General features: G+C 40.2%; 1 protein-coding gene across 1 annotated transcript in view; it reads right to left on the minus strand.

Moving 5' to 3' along the window:
• Positions 1-16,079, minus strand: part of LOC105516087 (protein FAM102B) — a 69,116-nt gene that overhangs the window by 23,027 nt on the left and 30,010 nt on the right. The window contains exons 2-3 of the mRNA XM_011948152.1: positions 10,410-10,530; positions 4,543-4,572 (exon numbers count right to left, since the gene is read on the minus strand). Of these exons, the coding sequence (XP_011803542.1) occupies positions 4,543-4,572; positions 10,410-10,530 (151 nt within the window). The remainder of the gene's footprint in view (positions 1-4,542; positions 4,573-10,409; positions 10,531-16,079) is intronic.

Raw genomic sequence — 16,079 nt, forward strand, 5'->3', positions numbered from 1 at the left:
CCATGCCCGGCTAATTTTTTTTTGTATTTTCAGTAGAGACGGGATTTCAGCATGTTAGCCAGGATGGTCTCGATCTCCTGATCTCGTGATCCACCCGCCTTAGCCTCCCAAAGTGCTGGGATTACAGGCATGAGCCACTGCGCTCAGCTGTCTTATTGCCTCTCTTGGAGGGGCAAAACATCAGCAGAAAAAGCCTGGATATGTCCAGGACAAAGCCATATCCAACTGGGCATGTGAAGACTCACATGACTGATCACACATTATCAGTGCACCCTGTTTCATACATTATCCTTCTTCTTGACCCTCCAACACTGCTTTCTCATCCTCACTTTCTGCTGATGACCTTACTGCCTATTTCAATCAGAAAATTAAAGCAATCAAAAGAGCACTTAACTTCCATAAGCTTTTACTGCCAGTGACATCCACTCACCTACCTGCATCTGTGCCCACATACTTGCTTTCCCACTTACAGTACTGTCTGAGGTCAACCACTCTCCTCTTGCCCACTCAAGTTAATCACTTCAGTTATTCTTTCTGCTCTTGTGCATTCTAAAATTTCCCTTCTCTGCTGGATCATTCCCAAAAGCACACAAACATGCTGGATTTTCTCCTACTTTAATGAACAAAAGAAAACAAAACAAAACCTCACCCTACATCTCTCTCCAGGCTACTAAATCTTTTTTTTCTGCCCTCTTTACAGCAAAACTTCTTGTAAGAGTTTTTTAAATTTAATTTTATTTTATTTCAAGTTCCAGGGTATATGTGCAGGACATGCATGTTTATCGCATAGTTTCCCATGGTGATTTACTGCACCTATCAACCCATCACCTAGGTATTAAGCCCAGCATGCAACAGCTATTTTTCCTGATGCTCTTGCCCTCTCCCGACAGGCCCCAGTGTGTGCTAATCCCCTCCCTGTGTCCATGTGATCACATTTGTTCAGCTTGCACTTATAAGTGAGAACATGCAGTGTTTGATTTTCTGTTCCTGCATAAGTTTGCTGAGGATAATGGATTCCAGCTCCATCAATGTCCCTGAAAAGGACATGATCTCGTTCCTCTTGAAAGAGTTTTCTCTGCAGTCTCCTATTGCTCTGTGCCTGGCTACCTGACCAACTTCATTTCCTCCTTTTCCTCATTTACTCTGGCAGCCACAATGTCCTGTTTCTTGAAAATGCCAAGATCACTTCAAGGCCTTTAGCACTTACTGTTCTCTTGCCGGAAATGCTGTCTCTCAGATTTTCTTATAGCCTTCTCCTTTACTTCGTTCAGGTCAATGTTCAAAAGTCATCTCTCTAAAGGGGCCTTCCCTGACCATCCTATATCACATCCCTCTTCCCTCCCTTACCCTGTAGTTACCACCTTCCTCCCCTTACCTGCTCTATTTTTCTCCTTAGTAGTTATCATCACATCATGTACACACATATTTCATATTTGCTTATTGTCTGTCCCTCCAACGACCCCTGCTCCCATTGGCACGTAAGCTCCACAAATGCAGGGGTTTTTGTCTGTCTTGTTCACTGCTGTATCTCCAGCACTTAGAACAGTACCAAGAACAGCGTCTGGCACTTAATAAATATTTGTTGAATAAAAGAACAGCCCTTTGGCTTACCATCTACTGTTGTAATGTTGGTATATTACAATGTCGATAAGCTAAAAAAGGGGAGAATCTGATCAGTGCCTCTTAGGCCTGCCTGTTTATGTCCCCCCAAAATTCCTATGTTGAAACCCTAACCCCCGAAAGGGTGGTATTAGGTGGCAGGGCCTATGGGGGTAATTAGGTCACAAGAGTGGAGTCCTCAAGAATGGATTAATGCCCTTTTAAAAAGACACAAGAGAGCTTGCTTCCTTTTTCTCTGCTCTCTGCCATTTGAGGACACCACGAGATGACAGACATCTGCAAAGCAGAAAGCAGACCCTCACCAGACTGGATTCACCAGCACCTTGATCTTGGACTTCCCAGCCTCCAGAACTGTGGGAAATAAATGTTGTTTAAATCACCTAATCTATGGTAATCTGCTATAGCATCCCAAACTAACTAAGACAGCCCCTATTAAGAAAGTATATTAAAAGGTGGGGCATGTCAATGTGATATTTCAGGCTAACAGTTACTAATGAGTGAAGTCAATATTATCAAGCATCTTTTATATGACAGGCCCAGTTGTAGACACTGGGAAACAGTGATGAACAGGACATCTACTCTGCCTTCAAAGAGCTTACATTCTAGTGAAGAATTAGAAAGTCTGTGTTTCCTTACGACTTTTTCTTTGGCTTCACTGAGTAACTGTCTCATGAAATGGCATATATACACAAACACTAGCTGTATTTGTCACAGATATTAATTCATTCATGAAATAATCTTCAGCATCTACATTGCAGGTAATATGGAAGTCATTCCTACTCTTACAGTTTAATAGGGGAGGACAGAAGAGTGAACAGATTCCGTAATGCAGTGTGAAAGTACTGTGATAGAGGAAGACACAGTTACAAGAAACAGAGGAAAAGAAAAGTTCTCAGTGGGGAGGGATGACTAAGCTAAGTCTTTAATGATACATGAGTTGACAGGAGAGGAGGGAGAAATATAAAAATGGTAGGAAAAGACATCAAGTTACAAAGCAAAAGGATAAGATAGCATGGGATACTCCAGGAGGTTTGTGAGGGTGGTATGTGTGAGGCATAAGGATGAGTGTATGAGTGTGTATGTGTGTGTTAATGTGCAGATGACAGTAGAGATGACAAGATGTGTCTTACACGCCAGGTTAAGAAATTTTCATTTTCCTTTATAAACAATGAATAGCTGCTAAAGGACTTAAAATGGGGGAATGATATGATCACGTTTTAATTTTAGAAAGATTACTTTGGCAATAATATGGAGGATAGAGGGAGATAACAGAGACAGAGAGACTAGATAGAAGGCCACTGCAGGCTGTAAATAAAAAATAATGAAGGCATAACCTGAGGCAGTGGCCCTGGGAATGGAGAGAAGGTATGGTTTCAAGACCCTTTTAGAAAGGAAAAATGAAGAGGACAGGTCAACTACAGCAGACCTTGTTGTCTGCCTAGCCCAGAATCAATGCCCTCCTATTCCTTGATAGCAAAGCCTTGATTTATTTTTAATTAGTTAATTAATTATTTACTGAGACAGGGTCTCACCATGTTGTCCAGGATGGTCATGAATGCCTGGGCTCAATTGATCTCCCACCATGGCCTTCCAAAGTGCTGGGATTACAGGCATGAGCCACCACACCCAGTCACAAAACCCTGGTTTTATTCAGGTGTCTAGTCTCAGTCCATCCATGTGTACAAGGAAGGAAACCCAAACCCTAGCTCAGTGTTAGACTGTGATTAGTTTAAGCTAACCATGGCAATCCATTCCGATTGCCCACAACCAGTTTAGGGTGGGCATATAATCCAGTTCCAGCCAATGAAAGGTATGGGAAAACCCTCTGAGGGTCATCTAGAAAATGTTTCCTCACTCAAAAAAATGTAATACAGGGGGAAGCAGCTGGATTTTTGTCATATGTGAACGTGTTGACTTAAAATTAAGCAGCCAGCCACCTGGTGTCCAGAAGGGGAGCTGGCCAAGAACAAAGTCGTCACATAGAGAATGGCAGAATGGAAAGAGAAAAATAACGAGTTCTTGATGATGTTTTTCAGTTAGTGGATTGACCAGTTCTGGAGCAAGTCTATCTCACATCTCCTTGTTTTGTAATATTAAAAAAATCTCTAGTTGAGGAAGGTTTTCTATGACTTTAACAAAGAACATCCTGGCATTGCAACCAACTAGATTTAGGGTGTTCAGTAAATATGGAGGTTAAAACTAATGTACAGGGGCCAGGCAAGGTGGTTAATGCCTGTAATCTCAGCACTTTGGGAGGCCAAGGCAGGAGGATCACTTGAGGCCAGGAGTTCGAGACCAGCCTGGGTAACATAGCAAGACCCCATGTCTACAAAAATAAAAAACAAAATTTAAAAAGTTAGGGAAAAAAAAGACTAGTGTACAATCTCTCAGTTCAGGTGACTGGATTGATGGATGTACCATTCACAGAGACTGGAAGTAAAAAAGGACTATGTGAGTTTCTGGTAATGTTGTTACTAAATCCTTCTAGTCAGCAAACAGGTGAGCACATCCACTAGTAATTCCACAGAGCTAGCAAAAGTAAAAACCAGCAGTACTTATCATGTACACACAGAGTGCTAAGACAACAAAAAGGACAGGTCCTCTTACAGTGGGGGGAGGTGGGCCTGGCCACACTTCCCAGGTGAGATCCTTTGAATTATCACATGCTATGGCTTAATGCAAACTAGAGATCATCCTCTAGCAGGGAGGCTGAATCTAAAGAATAACATCCCATAATCAGCATTTAGAAAGAATATGCCTATAATTTACTGTTAGATCCAACTGTTCAATCTCCAAGTTGCTTTATATAAAAAGAGACAAGCTTGAGCAGATATTAGAAGAATAAACAATTTAATTTTTAAGCCTATAAATAGCAATAAGCAACATTACATGTTCCAAAGCAGTTAAAGAACATCTGCTTACCTTTGCATAAGCTTTTCCACCTTTTAATTCCTGCCAAAGACATAAAATACTGTAAGGATATCATATAATAAAAGATTTAAAAATAAATATGTCAAATAATTCTGAAGTAGACATATATATGCTGGAAAATATAATAGACAGTAAAATTCTGATGATCTTAAATCCAACTATTTAGACTCCCACAAGCCCCCCAAATGACCAGAATTTTTACTTAGTATTTCACTTTAATCTAAATGAGACAAATGGTGAGAACATAAGCTAATATTTTATCTATTCGCTGAAGAAATGGTCAAAAAGTGTTGTGGACTCACTGCAAAAACCTGAATCACCAAAGAAAGGTTAAATTATTTACTCAGTTAAGCATACTAATATAGTATAGAAAGATTTCAACAGGACTTGAAACCACCCCCCAGGGACAACCAGTTTTTATGAATCACTGAAGAGATACTCTATGCATGTAAAAGTGTACATTTAGTATAGTACAAACCCTCTTACCTAAGGTGAACAAGGTTGACCAAAGTGAAAATAATAAAAAAAAAAGATATGTGTCTTTTTTAACTTAAAATATGTCACTGTACATAAATTTGTCAAATCTTTAGATTTGTTTTCATACAGCTGTGAGAATTAAGTGTAAAACCCTCAGGACAATACCTAGCACATGGTATGTGTTTGTATATATGTCTTTGTCATTATTATTAGGGCACATTCCCCACTCCCTACCTACTTTTAAAAACGCATCTGCTGGATGGTGTTGTCTCATCTTTTTTGCATAAATCAGATAAATAATGCATTATCTATCATTTCCATCTTTCAAGCGGTGAATACAAATATGTTAAGGAACAATCTATGATAAATTCTATTATCATTCATGAATATTTGCTGTTCCTCCCCTTCCCTGCTTCACTGATTTCAGGTGTGGCCATGCTACTACATCTATCCCATTATGAATGATCGCATTTTCATTAGATGACTGTCATATTCTTTAATAGTGCCTTTCCTTAAGAAAACAAAATTTTCTCCAGATGATCCTTGTTTCTGCTAGCTAATTCTTTTATTTGCTCCCCTCTACAGCCAAACTCATCAAAAGACTTACCTATATTTGCTATATCCTACTCTCTATTCAACCCAATCCAATTGGGCTTTCATCCTTATTCTCCCTCTGCAATAGTTCTTTTTCATTTTTTATTTATTTTATTTCTTAGAGACAGGGTCTCTCTCTGTCAACCAGGCTGGAGTGCAGTGGGATGACCATAGCTCAGTGAAACCTCAAACTCCTGGGCTCAGAAGATCCTCCCACCTCAGTCTTCTGAGTAGCTAAGCCTACAGGTGCAGGCCACCCCACCCAGCTAATTTTTTTTCTTTTTTTTTTTTTTTGGAGAGATGGGGTCTTGCCATGTTGCCTAGTTTTGTCTCAAACTTCTGGTCTTAAGCAGTCCTCATTCCTCGGCCTCCCAAATTGCTGGGATTATAGGTATGATTATAGGTGTGCTCAGCCCTTTGTAATAGCTCTTAAGATTACCAATGATCTTCATTTTGTTAAAGCCAAAGGCTCCTGGTCTTCATCTTATTCAACATCTCAGCGGTAGGTGACAGGCTTGGCCACTCCACCTCCTTTGTTGCATCACTTTCTTTGCTGAACTTCCACAGTACCACAATTGCCTGGTTTTATTCCTACCTCACTGGCAACTCCTCACTCTCATTTGCTGGACCTATTCCTTCACTCAACCTCTGTAGAAAGAATGCTAGTCATATCCCAATCATCCATTTCCCCCCACTCCATAGTAACAGAATCCTCTATTTTTAGTTGGATATCTGGCTGCACAATAATGACCGTTTATATGTTGTAACTCTATATCAAAACATAAGCACTTCTCCCTTCAATTATCAAAAAACACCTAAGTGGTTTCTGTGATTTATCTAACACAGCAGCAAAAGTGATCTTACAGAAGATGATGTCTCTCCTTATTAAAATCCTCCAATACTTCCAATTATAATTAGATCTAACCTTTTCATAAGGCCCGGCCTGATCTAGTGCATCCAATCCCACTACCAAGAACTTTGCCTCTCTGTTTCCCACACCACAGCTAGGCTGGTCTTGTCATTTAAACATGCCAGACTTGCTGTTTACACTGCATAGGGTTCACAGTACTTCTGAATCTGTGGTTTGATATCTTTGATCAGTTTTAGAAGATTCTCAGCCACACTCACTTGTCTCTCCTCCTAGGGCTTAAACAGACCTTTCCACTGTCTCCTACATGTCTTACCTTCCTTCTTGCGTATTCCACCCTTGTTCTCTCTGTGATTTTGCCTGAATATTTTCTTCTGTCTTATTTTCCAATTTACCAATGCTCTCTTCAGTTATGGTAAACCTGCTGTTAAATCCATCTGTTGAAGTTTTATTCGTTTACTTAGCTTTAAATTTTACTTAATGTACTTTTCAGTTTTAGAATTTGCTGTTTTTTTTTTTTAAACAATTTTAGCTCTCTGATGAAATTCTCCATCTTGTTCACTAATTATAGTTATTGTAAAAGTTTGTCTTTGATCTTTCCAAAATCTGTGTCTTCCATAGGTCTCTTTTTATCATGTACTCTTCCTTTTGATTTTTGGTCATGTAGTCATGTCTCTTTATATTTGATAGCTGTGTATGAAAACTTGAAGAAATAATTTGAGGTTCAGAGTGATGTGATATAGGAGAAGGTATACATTTGCTTTCGGCAAGTAGTAAGGAAGAGGCAGATCACCTTCATCTAAGAAGGGATTGAACTGACTGGAGGCTGGGTTTCAGTCTTTGTAAGGCTGATCTGTATGTATTACACTCTTCCTAGTAGGTTGAAACTCTTAGAGAGTGAGTCCCAACTGAAAGCCTGAGGTGTTTACCAAGGCCCCTCCTCCCTGGTGGTCCCCAGATTCCAGTTTTTGTTCCTTTAGACCTGTAAGATTGCTGCAATCTCAACTTAGTGTCTTCACTGCTCATTCTTTTGTACGCAGCTGCTTTGCCACTACTTGCAAATCAAAAAATGCTTTGAGGGTAAAAGCAATGCCAAATGTCAGGCTTATCTCTATGCTTCCCTTCTCTATTGATTCTAAGCCCCTCAAGTCCTGACTACCTCAGTAGCTTCCGATGCCTTCAAGCAGCTGTTTTGGATATTCTGTCTAGCTTTTCTAATAGTTCTTAGAGGGAGCAGTGGTCTGCAACAAGCTAGTCCATTAATTTCAGAAGTATTAAAATAATCTCCATGTTTATTATACTGTAGGGCCTGGTATGGGTTGAATTATGTCCCCCGTCTCCCTAATCCAAAAAAAGACATGAAGTCCTTGCTTCAGAATGTTACCTTATTTAGAAGTAGGGTCTGTTTTTTTTTTTTTTTTTTTTTTTTGAGACAGGGTATGGCTCTGTTATCCAGGCCGGAGTATAGTGGCATGATCACGGCTCACTGTAGCTTTCTGGGCTCAGGTGATCCTCCCACCTCTGCCTCACAAGTAGCAGGGACTACAAGTGCATGCCACCACACCTGATTAATTTTTGTATTCTTTGTGGAGATGGGATTTCTCCATGTGACCCAGGCTGGTCTTGAAATCCTGGGCTCAAGCAATCTGCCTGCCTCAGCCTCCCAAACTTCAAGGATTACAGGTGTGAGCCACCATGCCTGGCCAGAAATAGGGTCTTCATACAGGTACTCAAGTTAAAATGAGGTCCTAATCCGATATGACTGGTATCCTTATAAAAACAGGAAATTTTGACAGAGAAACAGGCATGCACAGAGGGAAAATGATGTGAAGACACAAAGGGAGAAAACAATCATGTGAATGGAATGGAATAATGTATCCACAAGTCAAGGAATGAATGCCTGAGGCTGCTGGACGTTAGGCAAGAGGTGTGAGTTTCTCCCCCAGCACCTCCAGAGGGAGCATGGCCCTGCTGACACCTTGACTTTGAACTTCTGTTGTCCATAACTCAGACAATAAGTTTCTGTTGTTTAAAGCCACCCAGAGTGTGCTATTTAGTTATAGCAGTCCTAGGAAACTAATACAGGGACTTCTTGCTTTCAGGTCCTACTCCTTTAGAATGGCCTTTCCCTAGACCTTTACATGGTTGCCTCTTCTTCAAATGTTACCTTTCAGAGAAGTCTTCATTGACTCCTGCCTCAGTTCTCTAAAATAATCTCCTTTGCCCAAGCTATTCTCCATTACTGAATTGTTTCCTACACATAAAACTTATCATGACCTCAAATAATCTTATTTGGCTACATGTTTACGGTCTCTGTCTTTCCTATCACACCTCCCCCAACTCCATCCAGAAAGTAAAGTCCTTGGGGGCAGAAACTCATTCCAGTTCACCCCTGTCCTCCTAGTGCCTGGAATAGGCTGGTTCAGAACCATTGGCTGGTTACTGATTGCTTCCCTGTGTCCTAGGCAACAGAGTGCACTATCAAACTTTTTTATTTTTGTCAACTTTATAGTTAAAAAATGGTATCTAATTTGTAGTTTTAATTTGTGTCAGATTCAGCATATTTTTATGTTTAAAAGCTATTTATAGTTTTTTTGTGAAGTGTTTATTCTGCCCCTTGCCTATTTTTCTAAAGGGCTGTTGATTTTTAAAATTAATTTATTTGAAGGTACTCTTTCTATACTAAGGAAAGTCATCCTTTGTCACAATTTGTGACTATTTTCTCCTAATTTAAGACTTTGTTTATGTTATATTTTGCAATGCATAAAGTGTTTATATGGTTAAGTTTACTAATTTTTCTTTTATGGCTTCTTTTATATAATACTTAAAATATTATTTAGTATATCATATTAAATATTTTATATAATACTTAAAATACCATGGCAATGGTATTCTGATACAGAAGGATGCAGAACTGGCGTGGAAAAGAGCAAGGCCAGAGACTTGCTTTCATTCTAAATCCTTCTTCTCTATTTAATTTTTGACCATTATATGTATTATTTTGGCAAGTAAAACATATGCATACATACATACACACACATACACACACATACAAAGTTGAACCATATGAAATTACTTTTTTTTTTTTGTTGAGACGGAGTCTTGCTCTATCACCCAAGCTGGAGTGCAGTGGCCGGATCTCAGCTCACTGCAAGCTCCGCCTCCCGGGTTCCCGCCATTCTCCTGCTTCAGCCTCCTGAGTAGCTGGGACTACAGGCGCCCGCCACCTCGCCCGGCTAGATTTTTGTATTTTTTTTAGTAGAGACGGGGTTTCACCGTGTTAGCCAGGATGGTCTCGATCTCCTGACCTCATGATCCACCTGTCTCGGCCTCCCAAAGTGCTGGGATTACAGGCTTGAGCCACCGCGCCCGGCCAAAATTACCATTTTTTTAAGATTATTGGTAATTTGCTTCAACCTAACACTGGGAAAGACAGTATACAGGAAAGAAAACAGACTTGGAATCAGAAAACTCTGAGTCTCTACTTTGCCATTTATTAACTATGTAAATTTGGGCAAGTAACTTCTCAGAGCGCTGGTTTTCCTGAAAATGGAGAAAATAACACCTAATTTCAGGGTTATTGGATATATTACACATAAAGTTCCCAGAACAATGCCTAATAAAAACTAGGTATTAAACAAATAGTGGATATAGATATATATAGTCCCCAAAGTAATACAAATAAGATTAATACTTATATGTATAGTGAGATGAAGATTCTTGAATAATAATTGTAATTTATAACCTCAGATTCTTCATCATATTTGCCATGGTATTTTAATTACTACAGCAAGTGTGAAGTGAAACTGAATATACAGTTGTAATGAAAAAGATAAAGCAGAGCTAAACAAAGCAAGCTAGTGACTATGGAACTAATTATGGTTCCTGAAAGGGAAGAAGTAATAGGCTATTTTTATACCTTCCTCACAGACACTCTGTAGATACAAGGATCTAGGATGCCTGTGGCAGCACTTGCGCTCATTTTGCACATAAATGAAAACTTCTTTCTCCAGCGAACACAGTTTGCTTGTACCACCTCCCTGAAGGAAAGAAAAAAAGAAGCAATTAATTAACTATTATTGATGACATGTTAAAAAGCACACCCATACTTTCACTCAAGTCTAACATGCACAAGTAATGTGCTAAAAGCCAGTATTTGTAAACTGTAACAGGAAGGAAGCAAATTCTTAACAATGTGATCTGAAAGTCTTTGGAAGGTTTTAATTATCCACAGGAAGCTGGAAAAAAAGTGAATTTACTTTGTAAATTCAATCAATATATATTAGGCTACACCATTCATTCATTCAACACATAATGTACATTTACTTTATATGTTGCGCATGTGGTACGTGCTTAAAAGATAAAGATGAGGACAGAGTTCCTGACCTTGTAGGGCTTATATTCATAGTTAATGCAAGAGGCATAAATATGAACAAATGCTTATTCTAGGAATAAGCAAATCCTTATTTTAAGAGGAACTACTGTCATAGTTTTACTCCAGCCATAACAGCAAGAACAGCTACCATTTATTGAGAGCTTACCATATGCTATGAAACCTCCCAATAACCTTGTGAAGTAGCTGGCATTTTCTTCACTTTATTTATTTATTTATTTTGAGACGTAATCTTGCTCTGTCACCCAGACTGGAGTGCAGTGATGTGATCTCCACTCACTGCAACCTCTGCCTCCTGGATTCAAGCTATTCTCCTGCCTCACTCAGCCTCCTGAGTAGCTGGGATTATAGGCGCCTGCCACCACGCCAGGCTAATTTTTTTGTGTGTGTTTTAAGAGACGGGGTTTGGCCATGTTGTCCAGGCTGGTCTCGAACTCCTGACCTCAGGTAATCCACCTGCCTCGGCCTCCCAAAGTGCTGAGATTATAGGCGTGAGCCTCATCACTTTAAAGATAAGGAAAATGAAGTGTGATGAGAGAACTGAACTCAAGGTCGTTTAAGTAGGAGGTGGTAGAGAAGAACTGGCATTCAAACCAGGCCTGTTTAACTCTAAAGCCCACTTGTCCACAAAGGAAAATCTGTATTTTTCCACAACTTTGCTCTTTCAAGCTCCCAGGCCTTTGTACATACTGTTCTCTCTGCTATCGTGTGTAGGTACTGGGGTGGGGGGTGCTCGGCCTAAGAAAAAGAAAACCATTCCTCTAACATAGGAAGGAGACAAAGATAACGGATGAAATAAAGAGAAAACTAGAGAAAGCAAAAGAGAATGGCAAGAGAGCCCAGGTTGAATAGTTTCGATTTTCTTAGGGGAGTAATAAGTAATGTCTATGGAGTGATAGGCCTGGGAGGTGAGTTGAAAATTTAGATAAAGGCTTAGAGACAGGAAAACCGCTGTGGTGAATGTGACAGGCAGTCACACTTATAGCTGCCTCAGGGAATAAAATAGATTTTTATTAGGATCTATCGGTTATTTTTTGTTGTTGTTGTTGTTTTTGAGATAGGGTCTCACTCTGTCACCCAGGCTGGAGTGCAGTGGTGTTGTCACAACTCACTGCAGCCTTGATCTCTCAGGTCAAATAGATCTTCCCACCTCAGCCTCCCAAGTAGTTGGGACCATAGGCATGCACCACTAAACTTGACTAATTTTTGTATTTTTTGGTAAAGATGGGTCTTCCTATGTTATCCAGGCTGGTCTCAAATTCCTGGGCTCAAGCGATCCTCCTGGCTCAGCCTCCCAAAGTGCTAGGATTACAGGTGTGAGCCACCTGGCCTGGTTTTTCTGATTTCTCTGTCAATACACAGAAATCCAAGAACAAGAACAGGAATTACAAAAAAACCAAACAATTTAAAAATCAAGTGTGTATTTGTGTGTCACATGTCTATGAGCATTTACTTTTATATACTAAACAGACACACAAATGGGAGAGGAGGGCATGCATTTTACCATCAGTTCTACTATGATAACTTTGGCCATTTTTTTCCTTAGGAACCCTTAAGTGATTTAAGGAATCATGATATGAAGAATGTATGTGTGGGTTCACAGTGGAATCTCCCTTGAAATCCAGGCAGGGTGTAATTTATCAGTACAGTCACAATGCAGGCAAGATGAGTATTATTTGACAAAGGATGGACCTGGAGGTAATTGTCAGGCAGCTGGAGGACTCCTTGGTAAGGAGGGCAGTTGCTAACCTGTACACTCAAAAATAAATACATTTAAAAAACCGTGAATAGTAATAAAAATAAGCAAGAAAAAAAAAATCCAGATTTTTTTTTTTTTTCTTGGACACAGAGTCTTGCTCTTGTTGCCCAGGCTAGAGTGCAGTGGTGTGATCTTGGCTCACTGCACCCTCCGCCTCCCGGGCTCAAGCAATTCCCATGTCTCAGCCTCCTGAATAGTAGCTGGGATTACAGGTGTGCACCACCACACCTGGCTAATGTTTGTATTTTTGTAGAGACAAGGTTTCACCATGTTGGCCAGTCTGGTCTCAAACTCCCAGCCTCAAGTGATCTGGCCATCTCGATCTCCCAAATTGTTGAGATTACACGTGTGAGCCACTGTGTCCGGCCTAAAATTTTTTATTATTGCTTCTCTCCCAACATCTCTTGGCCTCAAGACTTGCTGGAGCCATCAGCTATGCTGTCTGGTGCTCCCAACAAGGAGATATAGATAGAAACATTGATGTCCTGGACCCTTCATGGTCCACTGAGCATCAAGGCGCTTGGTTGTTGCTGTCACTGAGACCACTGATACATGATCAGATATCGATAAATAACATTTACAAAAAACTCTTACTTTTCTTACAAAATTATATACAAATTTATAGTTAAACATGGCAGGTTAATTGCATGTATTAGCCTCTGCTCCCTCCCCAAACCTACTAAAATAAAAACAAGTAAAGGCATTATCTCACAGGCACAAAGAGAACTAGAGACAAAAATAAGTGGCCACAGACAGACAAGTGATAACTAATTTAGCATACTGAGGAAATTTGAACCTTACACTGGTAATAGTAAAAGCCAAGAGTAGGAAACTTAAACAGGTTTTGAACTCGAATGAAGGAGGGACACGGCAGAGGATTGATCAAAAGCTGTTTTAGAAATAGACTGCAGATTTCTCCTTCCCTGACTCCTGCAGATGACTGAGATGTATTCCCCTGATAAGATGAAACAGAAGGATCTCTGGACAGCCTGAAGTGAGGGCAAGTATCAGAAACAGCACAAAGAGCACAAAGGCATGTTGGCTGGGGTAATGAAAGATGACTTAATGCTGAGACTTCCAACCTTCTTCCCCTAACCTGGCTTCTCACAGTGCCAGAACCAGGCACCTGTTCTTCAAGATGTGGGAAGAATATTCTCTGGGGAATCCAACCAGCCTCAAAGAAAAGATTTCATGAGACGGATGTTGAGGGTTCCCAATGACACAGCCAGTCAAATCAGCCTACAATAAAAATCTAAGATGACAAGCACCCGCCACATACACAAAGCTCCTAATCAACTTTTAGTGCTTCACAGTTAAATATGGGCAGATAAGTGAGGAAAGTCTCTTAATAAGAAAGAAACCAGATGAATAGAAAGAAAACTAACTTGGCTGGTTGCAGGGGCTCATGCCTGTATTTCCAGCACTTTGGAAGGCTAAGGTGGAAGGGTCGCTTGAGCCAGGAGTTTGAGACCAGCCTAGGCAACAACAGGAGACCCTGTTTCAATAAAAAATTTAAAACTTAGCTGGGTATGGTGGCGTGCACCTGTAGTCCCAGCTACTTGAAAGGCTGAGGCAGAAGGATCACTTGAGCCCAAGAGTTCAAGGCTGTAGTGAGCCATGAGTATGCCACACTGCACTCCAGTCTGGGTGACAGAGCAAGACTCAGTCTTAAAGAGAAAAAAAAAAAAAGAAGAGAAAAATAGCAACTTGAACAAAACAGAGCCTCTGCTTAAAGAAGAAAAAAAATTCTGAGTGATATAAAAAAGAAACTGCATCTACTATACAGGAATAGGATGCTATATTTAAAAAAAAAGCATACAGGAAATTAAAGTGCTCATGGAAATTCAAACTACTGGGCTTGATATTTTGTCATTCCAGATTCAATCTATCCTTCTCTGTGGTCCAGGAGGCCAGTCTTATGAACTACATCAATCAGGCTCCCTTGCCTCTACCTCCGATTGTGCTAAAGTGACAAACACTGCAAGGATAGAGGGCAGGAGGAGAGGGAAACTGATACATTTATTCTCCTGGCTCCTTCCCTGTTGGGCCATGTGAGAAAGAGGTTGGTGGTTGGGGACTGTGCTGTTCCATAATATGCCTTGTAGGACTTACACTCTAAATTATTTGTATTTATGACTTTGTTAAAATAAAAACTTCTTCAGCACAGCATTCTAAATACGGGCAGGTAATTAGAATTACAGTGTAAAATAGAGATAGAGAACTGGTTTTCATACAGCACGCGTCTTCTAATCTTAAGGAAAAAAATACACTTCCCACAATTCCATGTCCTCATCTACTTACTATCACTCTGCCTTCAGGTCCAAGCTCCCTGAAGATGATGATACTAAGGATAACGATGACAGCATTTATTGAGTGCTTATTATTGAGTGCTTATTATTACAGGCCTTGTTGTAAATACACATATTAAAATTTACACATATTAACTACTAAATCCTCAAAGCAACTATATGGGGCGGGTACTACTAACTCCATTTTATAGATAAAGGAACTAAGATACACAGAAATTATGTGACTTGTCAAAGGTCACTCAGCAGGAAAGGTTGGAACTGAAATTTGAAGAACTGTCTCTACAGTATAGACATTTTCCATCTCCTCACCTCCCAGTTACTTTTCAGTCCCTCTTAATCACGCTTCTAACCCCCACAATTCCATTGAAACTGCTCACCAGTGTGTAACTAATTGCCAAATCCAAGGGTAATTTTTTTAGTATCATACTTGACCCTTCTATAAATTCTTGCAATATTCTTGTCCTTGCTAGTTATGTGACTACTTCTTTGCAGTTTCTTGTTCCTCTGTCTCCTTAAAATGTTGATGTCCACCAAGCTTCTATCCTTGGCTTTCTCATTTTTTTTTTTTTACTCTGATGGATTTAACTATTATGTGTGTACTGAGAACTTAAAAATCTAAGTCTTCAGGCTGGGCGCGGTGGCTCACGCCTGTAATCCCAGCACTTTGGGAGACCAAGGCAGGCGGATTGCTTGAGCTCAGGAGTTCGAGACCAGCCTGAGCAATATGGCGAAACCTCATCTCTACAAAAAAAATAACAATTAGTCGAGTGTGGTGGTGTATGCCTGTAGTCCCAGCTTCTCGGGTGGCTGAGGTGGGAGGACTGCTTGAGCCCAGGAGGTTGAAGCTGCAGTGAGCCGAGATTGTGCCAGTACACTCTAGCCTGGGCAACAGAGTGAGGCTTTATCTCAAAAAACAACAACAACAAAATAAACAAAAGAAAACAAACAAACAAAACTAAGTCTTCTTCTTTAGTCCTCAGATTCACATATCTACATGTTAACTGGTGAACTCACCTAGTAGTCCTAGCCTCTAGGTAAGGCTTTAGGTCTCTGACATCTGTTTATCATGGTACTTCCCAGCAGGCTAGTAAGTAAGCTAGCAGCTTGACTAGTCAAATGGTTTGCCCA

This window comes from Colobus angolensis, unplaced genomic scaffold (genome assembly GCF_000951035.1).
Source record: "Colobus angolensis palliatus isolate OR3802 unplaced genomic scaffold, Cang.pa_1.0 Scaffold273, whole genome shotgun sequence".
NCBI lineage: Eukaryota > Metazoa > Chordata > Mammalia > Primates > Cercopithecidae > Colobus > Colobus angolensis.